Consider the following 20,117-nt stretch of genomic DNA (forward strand, 5'->3'; position numbering starts at 1 on the left):
ATGAAACATGAAATTAAAGTGGCGAGTGTAAAGGTTTGGGGATGTGCAAAGATTTGGGGGGGGGGGGTCAGTCTACCCCACGACAGAAGGGGGAGGAGTTGTACAGTGTGGGAGTGCACTGCGCGTATTCTCTCCAAAATCTTTGGTTTCCTCCCACACTCCAAAGACGTACAGGTTTTTAGGTTGATTGACTTGGTTGAAACGTATATTGTCCCTAGTGTATGTAGGAAAGCGTTAGTGGGCGGGGATCACTGGTCGGTGCGGACTCGGTGGGTCGAAGGGCCTGTTTCCGCGCTGTATCTCTAAACTAAACTTATGAACATACAAATGAAAGGCCGAATGGCAGTTCACTGTGCAAGGAAACCCTCAATCCTTGATTTAACTGCTCATATAAGATGTCGTGTCTCAGTGTGAGCGAATGCCAAACATCCTGTTATGATGGAAAACCAACATGAACAGAATGTCACAAATGATGAATCTCACTGCATACCATTTGGTGCAAGTACTGTGCAGAATATTCCTAGAATGGAATCATCGGGGATTCAGAATCTTTGTGCCTGATATCATTGACACGAGGATCAGAGCACTGAGAGTATCATGACTGCCTAATGTGGTCTTGCTGAATTCGTAACACTGCATTACAATTCCAACAGTGCCAAACAATGGCGGTCATTAAGTCAAAATTAAAGAACCAACAACATTGCGTCAGTTTATTCTGAAGCATGTGCTGGATTCATTCACATCCTGTTATTAGACATCATGCTGAATTCTTCTCTCCCAGAATACCATATACTGCATATGCACCTCAGTAATCAGTAATCAAATATGCCGGCCACTGTAACAACATCTATGACATTGTTTAAAAGGAGGGAATTTATGCTTGGTGTTAGAGGATGAGTACGAGATATGAAACAAGTACTTTGCACTTGTCTTAGTCATGGAGTCTTAGAGTTATACAGCGCAGAAACAGGCCCTTGGGCCTAACTCGTCCATGCAGACCAAGATTCCCCATCTAAGTTTAGTTTAATTTAGTTTAGTTTAGTTCAGTTTAGTTTAGTTTAGTTTATAGTCACGTGTACCGAGGTACTGTGAAAACCTTTCTTGTCGCATGTCAACCAGTCAACGGAAAGACTATACATGATTATAATCAAGCCATTCACAGTGTTCAGATACAGGATAAAGGGAATAACATTTAGTGCAAGATGAAGCCCAGCCTAAGGTCCAATTAAAGATAGTCCGAGTGTCTTCAATGAGCCAGATGGTAGATCAGGACCACTCTCTAGTTGGTGATGGGATGGTTCCGTTTCTTGTGACATAGAATCATGCACAAGAACAGTTTAGTTTCTTGTGACATAGAATCATGCATAGAAACAGGCCCCTTGGCCCAACCTGCCCACGCCAACCAAGATGTCGTATCCACACCAGTCTCACCCGCCCGCTCACGGCTCATATCCCTCTGCCCCAAAAGCTAGCCATTCCATTTGCCCACATTTGGCCCATCTCCCTCTAAACCTTTCCTACACATGCACCTGTCCAAGTGTCCCTGAAATGCCATCATAATAACAAACTTGGTAGTCACCAAGCAGAATGACTTGGTGGATAGTGAGATCAGTGTGGGGTATACTAAAATGTCAGGGCATTTTTGACATCAAGAAGGTGGTGGTTTTGGGCCTCTTAAGTGTTTAGATAAATCCTAGACAAAAACATTTAAAGAACCGCAGGAGCTGGAAATCTGAAACAAAAGCAGAACAATCTGGAAACACTCAGGTATGGATCTGTGGAATGAGAAACAGATAATGTTTCAGATTAAAGATATTCTGTTGGAATGAGTGCTCTTTGGACTTGAAATATTAACTACTTCCTGTAGAAAATCTGGTGTTATTGGTTTCATGAATGTTTTCTTTCCCAAATTAGTTCCACCTCCGCCAATGACAATGATGACTAAAATACTGTGACTTCAAAGGTAGTTCAGATGCTGGGAAATCTATTTCAAGTGAATCTGTGAAGCAGTTTTGGCCATCTAAAGGCAAAGACAGCAGTGTGTAGGAATGCTGCCTATTTGCCAAGATGAGTGCTGTTCCAACAACACTCCAGATGATTGGCTTTCTCCAAGACAGTGCGGCCAGCTGGAGTGTGGTCCTCATTAGTTTAGTTTAGTTTAGTTTTGAGATACAACACGGAAAAAGGACCTTTAGCCCACTGAGTCCGCTCCGAACAACAATCCCCGCACATTAACACTATCCTACGCACACTAGGGACAATTTACATTTATACCAAGCCAATTAGCCTAACAGCCTGTACGCCTTTGGAGCGTGGGAGGAAACCGAAGATCTCGGAGAAAACCCACGCAGGTCACGGGGAGAAGGTACAAACTCTGTCCAGACAGCATCCGTAGTCAGGATCAAACCGGGTCTCTGGTGCTGTAAGGCTGCACCTCTACCGCCACTCCACCATGCCTCCCCCTCCTGTCCCATCTCATCAGCTAGAGAGCGACCCTGACCTCCCATCTCATCAGTCAAAGTGCGGTCCTGACCTCCCATCTACCTCACTGGAGACCTTTGATCTGTCTTTAATCGGACATTGTCGCACTCCAATATTATATCTTGCACTGAATGTTGTACCCTTTATCCTTTACCTGTACACTGTCCTCTGAACACTGTGGATGACTAGATTGTATTCATGTATGATCTTTTCTCTGACTGGATAACACACAGACTAATGCTTTTCACTGTACCTCGGTACACATGACAATAACAAACTAAACAAAACTAAACTGTTTAATTCTTCCCACACCGTTATCCTGCACAGTTGTTCTGTTCACCTTAGGTGCAACATTACTGTCGTGTGAACTATAACATAGACATAAAGCAAATTACCAGAATTTGTGCTGGAGTAACTCACCGGGGCAGGCAGAAGTGATTAGTTTATCTTGGCATCATGCCAGGCATATATATTGTGGGCTGAATGGCCTGCGTCAGTACCGGACTGTTTGTTAGATAGTGGAAGCAGGTAGCAGGTACTATCATAATGTTTAAGGAATATCTGGGTTAACAGGTACATTGCCAAGGCTCACTAAGTGCTTGTGAATGGATATTAAAATGAATGAATAGTTAATGGTTGGCATGGACGTGGTCAGCTGAAGGTATGACATTATAACTTACTCTCATTTCCCTTTCGCCTGACTCTCAGTCTGAAGAAGGATCCTGACCCGAAACATAGAAAATGTGTGCAGGAGTTGGCCATTCGGCCCTCTGAGCCAGCACCGCCATTCAATATAATCATGGCTGATCATCCAGAATCAGTACCCCATTCCTGTTTTCTCCCCATCCCCCTTCATTCCATTAGCCCTAAGAGCTATATCCAACTCTCTCTTGAATACATCCAGTGAATTGGCCTCCACTGCCTTCTGTGGCAGAGGATTCTACAGATTCACAACTCTCTGGGTGAAAAAGCTTCTCCTCATCTCAGTCCTAAGTGGCCTAACTATCACCTATTCCGTTTTCTCCTGAGATGCTGCCTGATCTGCTGAGTTACTCCAGCTTTTTGTGTCTATCTTTGGTTTAAACCAGCATCTGCAGTTCCTTCCTGCACTGAGGGTAGTCACTGAGGGTGATGGACTGTGAGCTCAACACTGAGAGCAGCTTCGAAGATGTTATTGAGACACATTAAATTCAGCCTTTCATGAATAAATAAAGGCCGAAGATATATAATGAATAGCAGATTATGTTTGTATCCTGCTGTTACCAATCAAAAGTCCATTTAAGTTCTGGATAGGTTTGTGCAAACAATTGCCACTGTCATAAAATCAAAAGTGCAATTGTGAGACTTGTGAAGTCAGTTTGAAACATCATCAGACGTTTAGCCCTTTATCAGTCGGTTATAGAGAAAATTTTACATTTGTCCTATTTTTACCAATCCTAATTAAAAATGTAGATGCTGAAGCAATTGCCTTTCAAGGTACATGGGTTGGGTTTCAATTTTAAACAAATGGCTGTAATTTAAATAGAATTAATGGATGCACAAAGATACATCTATATACTAAAACTCTCGTTTGTTTATTTGTCAGTTCAGTTTAGTTTAGAGATGCTGAAGGACTCCTCTCAACCTCTGACATTACAGAGAAAATAACTCGTGTCTCTCCAACCTCTGCTTTCTGCACCCTCTCCAAAGCCTCCACATCCTTCTTGAAATGGAAAGACTTGAACTAGGGCAGCACAAAGAAGGACAAGAGATTTTATTTAGTGACTAGACCAAGTGGACCCGTTGGGCCCAAACCTCTCCTGCATTGGAGCAGCACCCTCTCCTCCCCTCCCTTGCCCCCTCCCCTCCCTCCTCCCCTCCCTCCCCCCCTCTCTTCACCCCCCCCCCTTCCCCTCCCCCTCCACTCCATCCCCCTTAATCCCCCTTATCCTCCTTCCTCCTCCCCCCTCCCTCCCTCCACCCCCTCCCTCCCTCCCTCCCTCCCTCCACCCCCTCCCTCCCTCCCTCGGAGATAGATTTAAACTTTAAAATGGAAATAACTTTAAAAATTTAACACCTATTTCAATGAAACTTCTTCCATTAGCACTAAAGGGACGACGGTGAGTAAGGTGGGCCGAAAATTGTCGCGCTATCGTGTACCGTTTCAGAGTTAATTTCTAGACTCTTATACTGATAAAAGTATTCTTGTATTGCCCCAACTGTCCTTGTTTAATAGTTTTCAATGATTCAGGGAGCACTCCACAAAGATACATCTATATACTAAAACTCTCGTTTGTTTATTTGTCAGTTCAGTTTAGTTTAGAGATGCTGAAGGACTCCTCTCAACCTCTGACATTACAGAGAAAATAACTCGTGTCTCTCCAACCTCTGCTTTCTGCACCCTCTCCAAAGCCTCCACATCCTTCTTGAAATGGAAAGACTTGAACTAGGGCAGCACAAAGAACTGATAAAACGGCTGCTTCACAGAGCCAGAGACCTGGGTCTGACCCTGGCCCTGACCCTGGGTGTTCGCTGTATGGAGTTTACACAGTCGCCTTGTGAAAGAGTACATTTCCACTGGGTGCTCTAGTTTCATCCCACATCCTAAAGATATGCGGATTTGTATTTTAATTTTCCTCTTATATTCTAAAAGTATTTTAGAATATAAATATAGAAATCACTAAAAGGAATGAAGGAAAGAAAACTGCAGATGCTGGTTTAAATCGAAGGTAGATACAAAATGCTGGAGTAACTCAGCGGGTCAGGCAGCATCTCTGGAGAGAAGGAATGGGTGACGTTTCGGGTCGAGACCCTTCTTCAGACTGATGTCAGTGGAGGGGGTGGGACAGCATCTTCATGAGGCCTTGGCTCAAAAGGCGGCATCTGTCATCAAAGATCCACACCATCTGACCCATGCTCTCTTCCCACTGCTGCCATTGGGATGAAGTACAGAAGCCTGACGTTCCACACCACCAGGTTCATGAACAACTACTTTCCTACAACCATCAGCTTCTTGAACCAACCTAAGCCGCCCTTGGCAACGGAACAATACAGACCCCCTCTTGACCGACCGTGGATTTGATTTCCAATTGTGTATTTCTGCACTAATATCTTGTTTATTGCACAGTCTTTTTTCTTATTCAACATCTTGTAGAATTTATGTGTAGTGTCATGCATCATTTGTGTTTTTTTGTATGTTGTCTAAGTCTATGTGCCGATGATGTTGCTGAAGGCAAGATTTTCTTTGGACCTGTACTTCACTGTACCTGCGCATTTGACAATAAACTTGACTGGACTTGACCAAAAGAATGGTAGAAAATCTTAGGACTGTTGCAAGATGAACTGTTCAAAAGAATGGATCAAAAAATGTAGCCTTCACCGACTAAATGTTATTGTTACAAGTGTGAATGATGTTTGTTTAGACACTTGGACTGGTCTGTTGGTTAACTCACCAAATGCTTTCCTTGGTTCCACTAATGCAAGCAAAAATGGTTGACCTTTAGGCAAGTCTTTCAACATCTTGGCAACTTCGTAATGTCGACAGCCCACGATAGTTTGATTGTTTATTCCTTCTATGTGGTCTCCAACGCAAACAGTCTTGATTCCGTCGATCGTGCTACCTTCTTTAATCCTCTGTGAAATCACAAACTACTGGTTAGTAAAAACAAATGCAATCAGCGCCCTGAAAATAAATCTTTTTTTTTTTGCCACAATGATTCACAAAGTTCATTATAAAAAATTAAGTTTGAATGCAGACTATGGTAAATAATTTTGAAGTTACGTCAAGTTAAGTTGCCAGAGGAGGTAGTTGAGACAGGGGCTTTTGCAACGTTTAAGAAACCATTAGGCAGGTACATGTCTAAATCTAATGGATCTAAATGGATATGGGCCAAACACAGGCAGTTGGGACTAGTGTGGATGGGACATGTTGGTCGGCATGGGGAAGTTGGGCCGAAGGGCCTGTTTCCACACTGCACTGTGTACTGTGTACACTATACTATGACTCTACTGTGTAGGAAAATAACTGCAGATGCTGGTACAAATCGAAGGTATCACAAAATGCTGGAGTAACTCAGCGGGTCAGGCAGCATCTCTGGAGAGAAGGAATGGGTGATGTTTCGGGTCGAGACCCTTCTACAGACATCTTGGCAGAATCCTTAGAGTATCTTGGCATCATGTCGGGCACAGACTCTACTATTGCTCTGGAAATATCTTCTTGCAGGGGACGTTGAATCACTGGAATTTTATGCCCAAAAGGGTTGGGGATGCTAGATGATTGGGTGTACTTTAAGAGGAAGTAATTCAATATTTTGCAAAATCAGGGAATTGAGGGGCCGGGCACAGAAGAGGAGATGGTGTCTTGGGCAAATCAACTATGATCATCTGGAATGGTAAGTCAGGCTTGAGGGACCGAGTGGCCTATTACTGCTCCTACTTTCTTATGAATTAAAATTTCATTCATGGATACCTACAGCAGGGAAACAAGCCCTATTATCATATCGTATCATATATATACAGCCGGAAACAGGCCTTTTCGGCCCTCCAAGTCCATGCCGCCCAGCGATCCCCATACATTAACACTATCCTACACCCACTAGGGACAATTTTTACATTTACCCAGCCAATTAACCTACATACCTGTACGTCTTTGGAGTGTGGGAGGAAACCGAAGATCTCGGAGAAAACCCACGCAGGTCACGGGGAGAACGTACAAACTCCTTACCGTGCAGCACCCGTAGTCAGGATCGAACCTGAGTCTCCGGCGCTGCATTCGCTGTAAAGCAGCAACTCTACCGCTGCGCTACCGTGCCGCCCAATTGAGTCCACACTGTGAATTTAACCCAACTGCTGAGAAATTTGACCAAGTTAACATCAGTAATGTTGATTAGACATGAGACAACTGTATGGCTGCAATGACTCATCATGTTTGCTAATGATCTGTTTTATTCAGTCTGGCTTGACATGAAAGCACCATCAAGATTCCCTCTTAACTGGACCCAGCAACGTCCTAGCAGGTTATTCGGTACTTTTACATTGAACGATACTTTCCAGAAAAGCAATGACTGAATTGATAACTGTGGTGGCACAGATGATAGACCTGCTGTCTCACACCACCAGAGTCCTGGGTTAGATCCTAATCTCGGATGATGTCCATGTGCAGTTTGCACATTCTCCCTGTGTTGGCATGAGTATTATGCTAAAAACAATGAGTTTGATGGGAGACCTAATAGAAGTATATAAAGTTATGAGAGACATATTTAGAGTATTCAGTCAGATGTCAACGACTAGAAGGCATTGCTTTAAGCTGAGAGGGGCAAAGTTTATAAGAGAGGAACAGAGCAAATATATTACACAGAGGGTGGTGGGTGCCTGGAACACATTGCCAGCGATGTTGGTGGAGGGAGATACAATAGTGGTGTTAAAGAAGCTTTTAGATCGGCACATGGATATAGAGGGAATGGAGTGGTATGGATCATGTCCAGACCGATGAGATTAGAGTATCTTGGCATCATGTTGGGCACAGACTTGAAAATGGCAACACTATATACTGCCTCAGTGTACTACTGTTATACACTTAGTATAAGAAAATAACTGCAGATGCTGGTACAAATCAAAGGTATTTATTCACAAAATGCTGGAGTAACTCAGCACGTCAGGCAGCATCTCAGGAGAGAAGGAATGGGCGACGTTTCGGGACGGGACCCTTCTTCAGTCTGAGATGCTTATCTAATATGAATCTAAGTGCTTATGTATAGTGATACTTCCACTGGACTGTATACAAAAATGAATTTCACTGTACCTCGGTACACCTACAAATAAAGTACCACCATAAACCAGACATTGAGGGCTGAAGGTTCTGTGTTATGTAATGTGTATGTGGCTTTCTGATCTCCTGTCAATGACAGTGTGAATTGATCCAACCATTTCAATGCCTTAGATGACCACTCTGCCAAGAAATATTAAAGAAACAGAATCACTCAACCCAGAATCACATGTTTTTATCCCAACATACTTCTCGGAAATTTCTTTCAACAGATGATTGTTCCCCCCACCCCCCCTACATCAAACAACTCATCATACAGCAATGCCGAGCAGACTGCTGGAACCTGTAAACCAGATTAGGGGTGGAAGAAAATACTGATAGAGAACCGAAAGGGATGAGCGATTGCAAGCCACAAATCACTGCACCAAAGTATGCATGAAATCACTTTCCACCCCATTAATAGATCCTAACACAAGCGTTCCAACATTAATTTCACGCCAAATTCACAACAAAGCCATTTATGGAGGTTTCATTAACGATAATCTGTGATTATTTTCCCAATCAATCCAATGTTCACCCCGTGAAAAATCTTGACCACATTGACAGACTGGCTCCTACCATCTGGTGCTTAATTTTAAAATAATGAAATCATGTTTTTAATGCTGATCCCTATCTTTAGTGGTGTAGCAATCCATTTTAGGAGTTTAAATCACGCAGTCTAGGCAATAGCAAAATCTTTCTGCTCTCAGTTTCCTCCAGTCAAAATGTACATGTTTCTTTGGCTGTAAACAATAAGAAGCAGAAAAATGCAGCACTAAACATTTGTTTCGATATCCTGCGGCAAATAATGTTTAAAAATGATGTTAAAATCCAATAATTGATCGTAAATGAATTTAGTTTATAAATACAGCATGGATCAGTTCAGACATACAGTTTAGACGTACATTAGACATCTACAACAGTTTAGACCTACGGTCCTTCAGCCCACTGAGTCCACGCTTACCATCCATCATTCGTTCACACTAGTTCTATGTTATCCCACTTTCACAACCACTCCCTAGGCACTCAGGGCAATTTACAGAGGGCCGATTAACCTACAAACCCGCACGTCTTTGGGACGTCGGAGGAAATCAAATCAGCCGAAGAAAACCCACGTGGTCACAGGGAGAACGTGCAAACGCCACACACACAGCACCTAAGGTCGGGATCGAACCCGTCACTGTGAGGCAGCAGCTCTACTAGACGTGACACTGTGCCTGCCCTTACTGCAAGTAATGCAAATACATTTAGTCCTGCCACACAAACGACCTTTGCTACCCCTCCAGGCCAGATACAGTGGACAATATCACCAGCACAGCATTCAGGGGTCCATGTCATAATCCTTCCAAAGGCCCGTTGCCAGGACAATGGGCATTTAAGGCCAATATGAGATATTTTTACAAACTTGATACTTGAAAGATACAAGTTGGTGTCAGAATCTTGGCATCTCTTTGTGTACTGTCTCAGAAGAAATGCACTATTTTTGTTATACTCCAACTGTTAGACTCTTACTTTTTGCATGATTGTCCTTAGGTATAGTACGATTTTACTGGATTGTATACATTGTCTCGAGGTACACGAGACAATAAAAAATGCCATCGTAAACTACATTACGTACCTCCCTTTCAGGACATATACGAGACAATACGATACGATAGAACTTTATTTATCCCAGGAGGGAGATTGATCGGCCAGCAGTCATAAAACACAAGATACATGAAACATGAAATTAAAGTGATGAGTGGAAAAGATCGGGGGCTGTGCAAAGATTGGAGAGGGGGGAAAGGGGAGTCAGTCTACCCAACGACAGAAGGGGGTGGAGTTGTACAGTGTGATAGCCACAGAGAAAAAGGATCTCCTGTGGTGTTCTGTGCTGCATCTTGGTGGAACCAGTCTGTTGCTGAAGGTGCTCCTCAGGTTGACCAGTGTGTCATGGAGGGGGTGAGCTGTATTGTCTAAGATGCCCCGCAGTTTGAGGAGCATCCTCCCCTCCAAGACCACCTCCCATGAATCCAACTCTGCCCCCAGGACTTAGCCAGCCTTTGTGATGAACTTGTTAAAACCCTGTTGGATATGTAGTCCATATGTAGATGACAATAGACAATAGACAATAGACAATAGGTGCAGGAGTAGGCCATTCAGCCCTTCGAGCCAGCACCGCCATTCAATGCGATCATGGCTGATCACTCTCAATCAGTTCCTGCCTTCTCCCCATACCCCCTCACTCCACTATCCTTAAGAGCTCTATCCAGCTCTCTCTTGAAAGCATCCAACGAACTGGCCTCCACTGCCTTCTGAGGCAGAGAATTCCACACCTTCACCACTCTCTGACTGAAAAAGTTCTTCCTCATCTCCGTTCTAAATGGCCTACCCCTTATTCTTAAACTGTGGCCCCTTGTTCTGGACTCCCCCAACATTGGGAACATGTTTCCTGCCTCTAATGTGTCCAATCCCCTAATTATCTTATATGTTTCAATAAGATCCCCCCTCATCTTTCTAAATTCCAGTGTATACAAGATACAAGATGGACTGAGGTTTTTGTTCACTTTAGCTGTTCTCCATCTAGTGGTGATCTTTTACCGTAATTTAACATTGTATAATCTGTTGGCTGACAGCACCAAATTGGGTAACCCTCCCACCCACTCTATCATAAACCCCTCTGTAAAGTTGCATGCGCTGAGTCATGGAGTCATGCAGCACAACATACTGTCCATCAGTTACCCATCCACACTAATCCCATTCACCAGCCCTTGCTCTCTGGCCTCGCAAGCCTGGGCAAGTTAAGTGCTGGCCTAGAAATTACTGTTAATGTTGTGGAAGCCATCACCCTCTCAGGTAGATTGATCCATCCTCTGGGTGAAAAAAAGTATCTTCCACTCCTTTACCTCAAACCTACATCCTCTGGGTTTTTGTTGTGTCATAGAGTCGTAGAGCCATACAGCGTGGAAACAGGCCCTTCGGCCCATCTTGCTCATGCCAACCAGCGTGCCCCATTCAACACTAGTCCGACATGCCAGCGTTTGGCCCACATCCTTCTAAACCAATCCTATCATTGTGTTTGTCCAAATATCTTTTAAATGTTGCTATAGGAGCAGCCCCAAACACCTCCTTTGTCAGCTTGTTCCATAGAACTGCTACCCTCTGCGTGAAGATGTTGCCCCTCAGGTTCCCGTTAAATCTTTTCCCTCTCATCTTAAACCTGTGTCCTCTGGTTCTTGATTCGCCTATCCTGGGTAAAAGACTCTGTTAGTTCACCATGTCTCTTCCCGTGTGATGTTATAAACCTCTATAAGATCACCGCAAGGCCTGCTGCACTCTCTCTTCTCCCCTCCCCCATCAGGTAAGAGGTACAGAAGTGTGAAAATGCTTACATAAGGTCATAAGTGATAGGAGCAGAATTAGGCCATTTGGCCCGTCAAGGCTACTCCGCCATCCAATCATGGCTGATCTATCCCCATTCTCCTGCCTTCTCCCCATAAACCCTGAGACCCGTACTAATCAAGAATCTATCTATTTCTGCCTTAAAAATATCCATTGGCTTGGCCTCCACAGCCTTCTGTGGCATTAGAATTCCACAGATTCACCACCCTCTGACTAAAGAAGTTCCTTCTCATCTCCTTCCTAAAGGTACATCCTTTAATTCTGTGGCTATGACCTCTAGTCCTAGACTCTCCCACTAGTGGAAACATCCTCTCCACATCCACTCTATCCAGGCTTTTCACTATTCGGTAAGTTTCAATGAAGTCCCCCCTCATCCTTCTAAACCCCAGTGCGTACAGGCCCAGTGCCATAACTGATTCCCATATACCGGGTAAAAAAAACTCTGTGCGTTCACCCGACCTATTCACCTCGTGATCTTATACACTTCTATAAGATCTGCCCCTCATTCTCCTGCGCTGATTAACATGGACGCAGTGAGCTGAAGGGTCTTGGGACTGAATGACTGTACAACTCTACTTGGTGAGCAGTCAATGTTTGTACCTTAATGAAGGCATAGCCTGTCCCATTGTCTGTGATGGTCAGACCAAGAGCATCTTCGGACTTTGTCACCTCCACTTCTTTCATTTGTCCTTTCACATGGGCGAAGATGAAATCCTCCAGCCCAATCTGGCCTCCCAATAACTTCTGCATGTCTACCTTGTGGGTGTTTAACGTGCAGAACAGAATCTGCTGGACAAAAGAAGAAGAAAAAACTTAAAATGCAGCTACAGATATTGAAACAGGCTGTGTAGGAATGAACTGCAGATGCTGGTTTACACCGAAAACAGACACAAAATCCTGGAGTAACTCAACGAGACAGGCAGCATCTCTGGAGAGAAGGGTCTCGACCCGAAACGTCACCCATTCTTTCTCAATTAAAACAGGTTAGTGATTATTGGAGAGAGATGTTTGAGACGACATCTCTACAAAATTAATATCAACCACCAAAACTTTCCACTCAGTTGGATATTTACCACAGCTTTTATGAACCGTTTTATTTAATTGCTTTGTGTCAAAATAATCTTTGGGAATTAGATTACAGCATTAGCAAGACCTATAAAAGTATCGGAAGAAATAAAAAGTTCATTGCATGATACTCTTCACATCCCTTACAAAGAATTCGCAAGTGTTTATACTGTCAAAGTGTGTTCCTGTGGTTGTGGCAGCGAGAATGTGGCACCAATTTGAGTAGGAAAAAAAACTGCAGATGCTGGTTTAAATGGAAGGTAGACACAAAATGCTGGAGCAACCCAGCGGGTCAGGCAGCATCTCTGGAGAGAAAGAATGGGTGACGAAGGGTCTCGACCTGAGATGTCGCCCATTCCTTCTCTCCAGAGATGCTGCCTGACCCGCTGAGTTGCTCCAGCATTTTGTGTCTACCTTCGATTGGTACCAATTTGATGCTTTGCACAAAGAGGACACATTTTTAAGTGATGCATTTGAATCGCACATGGTCGACCAACAAAGCCTTGGACATGTCAAAAGATTATCTACGACAGTAATTTTGGAATCAGATTATTTATCGGCACAGAATTCCATGTTCCTTTTTAGATGTATCGAATTTGTGAAGGACAGCATTGTGAATTATTAGACAATTCTTTAACCAGCTATCTCGAGTTCTCTATTGAGTTGATCTAAATGTCTTCTGTGTGGGAATTCCCTGCAATGAAAACATAAATGTACATTAATACAGTCCTCTCCACCCCTTACCTTTTTGTACTGAGCCTGATGAAAACATGTAAGCTCATGTTAGCGTTTGATTTCAAACATTGAATATGGAGCAGTACGGCATAGGAACAGGCCCTTCGGCCCATAATGTTTGTGTCGATCAAGGTGCCATGTTAAACTGATCTCATCTGCCTGTACAAGATCTGTATCCCTCTATTATCTGGACATCCATGTACCTCTCTAAAAGTCTCTTTAACACCACGATCATACGTGCCTTCACCACCACCCCTGGCAATGTGTTGCAGGCCCCCATCACCCTCTGTGTGTAAAAAAAAACCTGCCCCACACATCTCCATTAAATTTGTTGCTGCTTTACAATGCCAGAGACCTGGGTTCGACCCTGACTATGGCTGCTGTCTGTACGGTGATTGTACGTTTTCCTTGTGACTGCATAGATTTTCTCTGGGTGATCCAATTTCCTCCCACACTCAATGTTTGCATGGGCTTTGGTATCATATCATATCATATGATCCAATTTCCTCCCACACTCAATGTTTGCATGGGCTTTGGTGAAATTGTAAAAATTGTACCTATTGTGTCGGACAGTGGTAGTGTACAGGTTTATCGCTGGTCGGCGCAGACTTGGTGTGCTGAAGGCTCTGTTACTGCGTTGTATCTCTACAGTCTAAAGCAAAGTCTAAATGAGTTGGAGAGAATGTAGGTATTCCGATTAACAAAAGTGCAGTGGCACATAAAGTGATGGAGTTGTCGATCGCGAAAAAACTTTTCTAAGAAACATTTGAGAGACCCAGATCAGTTGAAAAGTTGGACAAAGTGGTGGCAATTGGAATTTAATCCGGACTAGTGTGAGGCAATGCACTTTGGGCAGTCAAATTGCGGGAGGCACGGTGGCGCAGCAGTAGAGTTGCTGCTTTACAGCGCTTGCAGCGCGGGAGACCCGGGTTCGATCCCGATTACGGGGTGCAGTCTGTACGGAGGTTGTACTTTCTCCCCGTGACCGCGTGAAGTTTCTCCGAGAGGTTCAGTGTCTTCCCACCTTCAAAGAAGTACACGTTTGTAGGTTAATTGGCTGGGGTTTGTATACTTGTTATAAATGTAAATTGCCCCTAGTCTGTTTAAGCTTATGTTATCGCATAAGCGATAAGGGGATCGCTGGTCGTTGCGGACTCAGTAGGCTGAAGGGCCTGTATCTGCACTGTATCTCTAAACTAAACTAAACATATACAGTAGTGGCAGGGACCTCAGGAGCATTGATGTACAGAGCGACTCTGGGGTCCAAGTCCAGAGCTCACTGGAAATGGTGACTCAGGTGAATAGGGTACATTAACCATAGAGAATACAGCACAGGAACAGGCCCTTCAGCCCACAATGTCCATGCAGAGCTTGGTGCATTTAAACCTTGCTCCTCTCAGCTTAACGTTATGCCCTCTAGTCTTTGAGAAAAAGGTTCTGACTGTCTATATATCTTTGCCTCTCATAATTGTATATACTTCTATTAGATCTCCCCTCAAGCCTCCAACACTCTAGAGGAAACAATCCAAGTTGGGCCAACCTTTCCTTATAGGTAGTATCCTCTAATAGAAACATAGCTGCAGGAGTAGGCCATTCGGCCCTTCGAACCAGCACCGCCATTCAATATGATCATGGCTGATCGTCCAAAATCAGTACCCCATTCCAGCTTCCTCCCCATATCCCTTGATTCCGTTAGCCCTAAGAGCTCTCTCTTGAATCCAGGTAGAATTCTAGTAACCTGCTACCACACCCTCTCCAATGGCTCCACATCCTTCCTGTAATGGGGTGACCAGAGCTGCAAACAGATCTTCAAATGGGGCCTAACTAGGGTTGCCAACTGTCCCGTATTAGCTGGAACATCCCGTATTTTGGGCTAAATTAGTTTGTCCCGTATGGGACCGCCCTTGTCCCGTATTAGTAGGGTTGTCAACTTCCTCACTCCCAAATAAGGGACAAACGGTGATGTCACCGCCCCGCGCTCCACGTGACCTCACCCTGCCAGCGGCCATGTGCTCCCGCTCCACCAATGGCGGTGGACGTCACCTTGTCCCGTATTTGGGTGTGAGGAAGTTGGCAACTCTAGGCCTAACTAAAGTCATATAAAGCTGCAATATGTCTTCCTGGCTCTTATACTTAACTGGGGTTAGTATAAATATGAGGTCAATGGTCGGCACAGACTAGATGGGTTGAAGGGCCTGTTTCTGGTGCTGTTTCTCTCTATGGAATAGCACAGCGAGGCAAAACCTGCAGGAATATAATCATCCAATATTGCCAGCAATCACACTGAGGCAATGAGTTGACAAGTGTAAAAATCAACAAAGGAATTTGAAATCTATGTTTGCATTCATAAATCATCTACCGTGACAACTGGTCCATTTTTTGAGATTATCCTCTGAAATCTAAAAGCACACAAATAGATCATTTGCCGGAGATAAAATCCTTTTACCAGCAGCTTTTGGGTTGATTATGTATAGGAAGGAACTGCAGATGCTGGTTTCACACCGAAGATAGACACACAATGCTGGAGTAACTCGGCGGGACGGGCAGCATCTCTAGAGAGAAGGAAGGGGTGACGTTTCGGGTCACTTCGACCCCTGCTCCTAATTCGACGGTTCATGTCATGTAATTCAGCGGGAGTCCTTCTATCCAGAGATGCTGCCGTGTTATTCCAACATTTTGTGTTCATCTTTGAGTTGATTACCTTGTGTATATTAAATGGAACCACAATTTTATGGCGCTGATGGGGATTTTGGATTGAAGCATCAGACAAATAAGACTGTAGGAAAATAACTGCAGGTGCTGGTTCAAATCGAAGGTAGACACAAAATGCTGGAGTAACACAGCGGGTCAGGCAGCATCTCAGGAGAGAAGGAATGGGTGACGTTTCGGGTCGAGACCCTTGTTCAGACTGATGTGCATTTCGGATCGAGACCCTTCTTCAGACTGAAGAAGGGTCTCGACCCGAAACGTCACCCGTTCCTTCTCTCCTGAGATGCTGCCTGTCCCGCTGAGTTACTCCAGCATTATGTGTCTACCTTAGACTGGTAAGACTAATTCACAAGCAACGTGAAGCACTGGATAAAGTCAGTCACCTTCCCCAAATGCACCCACCTCTGTCGGTGAGATCTCGAAGACCTCTGCGATTTTGGTGTACAGTTCCTTAACGTTGGTGAAGCCCTCGATCCTGCCGGTGGGGCTGCCGTGAGCCAGCTGCGTGTGGAATATCAGCCGGGGGCGGGCGCGGGGAGCGGGAGGGGCAGGGGCAGGGGCAGGGGCAGGGGCAGGGGCTTCGCTCGCCACCGGCCCTTTAGCCTGCACCGTGGCCCGCGTCTGACTCTCATCGGCCGCTCCATTCTCCATCAACCTGGTCTCCTCCGACTTTGCCGACTTTTTACATTTCCTCCTGGAGCCACGCAGCATCTTGCTCTGCAATGCACAGACACTGCCTTCTGAATAAAAGATGACTTTCGCCACACGCTGCAAGCGGGCGGACGTGGGTAACACGAGCCTGGCTCGGAGCTCGGAGCACAAAAAACAAAACCTTATACATAACTTACCAGGTAATCTCATTAAAGGAAAAAGACACTCTGCATCACTCTCTCGTCATCAGCCTGCCGGCCATCAAAAGACAAATTTGAAGTCCTTTTTGCCAATAAACACAACTGACTGTGGATTCCAAAGTGTCACCTAAGTCTAAATATTGGGCTACTTAGATCATAGAACAGGACATTCAACAGAAACATAGAAACATAGAAACATAGAAAATAGGTGCAGGAGTAGGCCATTCGGCCCTTCGAGCCTGCACCGCCATTCAATATGATTATGGCTGATCATCCAACTCAGTATCCCGTACCTGCCTTCTCTCCATACCCCCTGATCCCTTCAGCCACAAGGGCCACATCTAACTCCCTCTTAAATATAGCCAATGAACTGGCCTCAACTACCTTCTGTGGCAGAGAATTCCACAGATTCACCACTCTCGGTGTGAAAAAAAACTTTCTCATCTCGGTCCTAAAAGACTTCCCCCTTATCCTTAAACTGTGGCCCCTTGTTCTGGACTTCCCCAACATCGGGAACAATCTTCCTGAATCTAGCCTGTCCAACCCCTTAAGAATTTTGTACGTTTCTATAAGATCCCCCTTCAATCTTCTAAATTCCAGCGAGTACAAGCCGAGTCTATCCAGTCTTAGAACAGGACATTCGGCCCTCAAAATCCATACCGACCATGATGCCAAGACCAATTTTTATCATTATACATATCCCCTCATTTCCTGCATACCCACACGCCTATCCAAAAGTCTCTTAAACGCCACTATCTGCCTCCACCACCACTTCTGGCAGTACTTTCCAAGCACTCACCACTCTCTGTTTATAAAGCCTGCCCTGCACATACAGCAGTCATAGAGTTGCACAGCATGGTAACAGGCCCTTTGGCCCAACCACACCAAACAAGTTGCCCCGTTTCCACCAGGAGATACGCAGGGTGAGTTTTTTTTACACAGAGGGTGGTGGGGAGGGTTGCCAACTGCCCCCTATTAGCCGGGACATCCCGTATTTTGGGCTAAATTAGTTCGTCCCGTACGGGACCGCCCTTGTACCGTTTTAGTAGGGTTGCCAACTTCCTCACTCCCAAATAAGGGACAAAGGGCGACGTAACCCACCCCCCCCCGCCCCACATGACCTCACCCAGCCAGCGGCCACGTGTTCCCGCTCCACCAATGGCGGCCGCCATTGGTGGAGCGGGAGCGGGAGCACGTGGCCGCTGGCTGGGTGAGGTCACGTGGGGCGCGGGGCGGTGACATCACCCTTTGTCCCGTATTTGGGAGTGAGGTTGACAACCCTAGTGGTGGGTGTCTGGAATACACACTGCCCGGGGTGGTGATGTGGGTACACACTGCCCGGGGTGGTGATGGTGAGGAGAGTGGCACTTAAGAGACCTTTGGATGGGCACATGGCGATGTGGGTAATGGAAGGATATGGATAATGTGCAGGCAGAAGAGTTCAGTTTAACTTGGTGTTATGTTCGGCGTGGGTATCCCGTGGAAGCACAAGTCATGTAGAAAGTGTTGAGAAGGATACATCAGAGAAGGTGGCACGATCTCTTGATCTTGACCTCAGGTGCTCTCTGTGTGGAGTTTGCACGTTCTCCCTGTGACTGTGTGGGTTTCTTCCAAGTTACCTCCCACATCCCAAAGATGCGTGGGGTTTGTAGGTTAATTGGCCTCTGTAAATTGTAAATCTGAAGAAGGGTCTCAACCCGAAAAGCCACCCATTCCTGCTCTCCGGAGATGCTGCCTGAGTTACTCCATCTTTTTGTGTCTATCTTTTGCAAATTGCCCCTTAGTGCATAGGGAGTGAGTGAGAAAGTGAGATAACATAAAACTAATGTGAACGGGTGATTGACAATCGATGTGAACTCGATGGGCCAAAGGGCCTGTTTCCATACTGAATCTTTCAATCAATCAATCAGTCAAGAAAAAAACCAAAATATAGCTTTCTTTCCTTTGCAAAATACAATGTTCTGGAGGAACTTAGTGGGTCAGGCAGCATCTGTGGAGGAAATGGAAAGACCATGTTTCAGGTCAGGACCATTCTTCAGACTGATTACATAACTGTTAGGTGCAGATGGTTTAATAGTTCGGAAGGAACTGCTGATGCTGGTTTACACCAAAGATAACTCAAAATTCTGGCGTAACTCATGGGGTCAAGCAGCATCTCTGGAGAAAAGGAATAAGAGGGTCTAAAGAAGGGTCTCGACCCAAAGCGTCACCTATTCCTTTTCTCCAGGGCTGCTGCCTAACCTGTTGAGTTACTCCAGCATTGTGTGTCTATCTTTAGTTCAATTACTTAATGGTTCGATGGTTCTTTACTATCACATGTACAGATGTACAGTGAAATTTTGTTTTTGCATTCAGTTCAGTTAAGTATTGCCATACCTAAGCACAATTCCTAATTTGTACAAAGTACATCAAAATAGTCCTCCACCAGGTCTTGGCGCCATTTTCAAAGTCCAGTCCGGTCTGCGGGCTTGGACCTATTGTCTGACCTGCCGAGTTACTCCATTTTGTTCTTCAGGGTTACAGCAATCTGCAGTGTCTCCCATTCCATTCATTTTCTTATTATTACTTATTTATAGCAGAACAAATCAGCTACTGAACCATTGGAGAAACTGATGACTTCATTGCCATTTTGAAATGATGACCTAATGCATTTGTAATTTTCCAATTTAAAAAAAATGATGCAAATAGATCTGGACATTTAATGGACATTGAATGCATTTTGAGGCCCTCTTCCCAAACTGAAGACAAAATGGCAGCTCAGTAACACAACACAAGTTTATTTTAACTTTGTGCAGCTGATAGACTATGGGTATAGTTTTACTGTAATAAGATCTGATAATGTTAGAAATTCTCCTGGCAATTGCACTCAATGAATAATTTTATTAGGTCCTCGGTGGCAGTAAACTGTTGATTAGAGTGCGAGGCACTTCTTAAATAAGTCATTTTAATGATGAGTGGAAAGTGAATTTTCAGCAACACCAAAACCGAAAACTGATGGAAATACTCAGCAGGTCAGCCCGCATCTGTGGGCAAAGAAACAGTCTCAAAGTTTCAGGTCAAAGACCCCTTGTCAGAATTTTCAAGTTGAATTTGGTCAGAGAAGAGCATAGGAC

General features: G+C 44.7%; 1 protein-coding gene across 1 annotated transcript in view; it reads right to left on the reverse strand.

Annotated features, from left to right (window-relative positions):
• Positions 1–16,864, reverse strand: part of LOC144607206 (PDZ domain-containing protein GIPC3-like) — a 39,519-nt gene extending 22,655 nt beyond the window's left edge. The window contains exons 1-3 of the mRNA XM_078423887.1: positions 16,556–16,864; positions 12,245–12,430; positions 5,913–6,093 (exon numbers count right to left, since the gene is read on the reverse strand). Coding sequence (XP_078280013.1) covers positions 5,913–6,093; positions 12,245–12,430; positions 16,556–16,864 — 676 coding nt within the window. The remainder of the gene's footprint in view (positions 1–5,912; positions 6,094–12,244; positions 12,431–16,555) is intronic.
• Between the last annotated feature and the right edge of the window lie 3,253 nt (positions 16,865–20,117).

Source organism: Rhinoraja longicauda, chromosome 28 (assembly GCF_053455715.1).
Source record: "Rhinoraja longicauda isolate Sanriku21f chromosome 28, sRhiLon1.1, whole genome shotgun sequence".
Taxonomy (NCBI): Eukaryota; Metazoa; Chordata; class Chondrichthyes; order Rajiformes; family Arhynchobatidae; genus Rhinoraja; species Rhinoraja longicauda.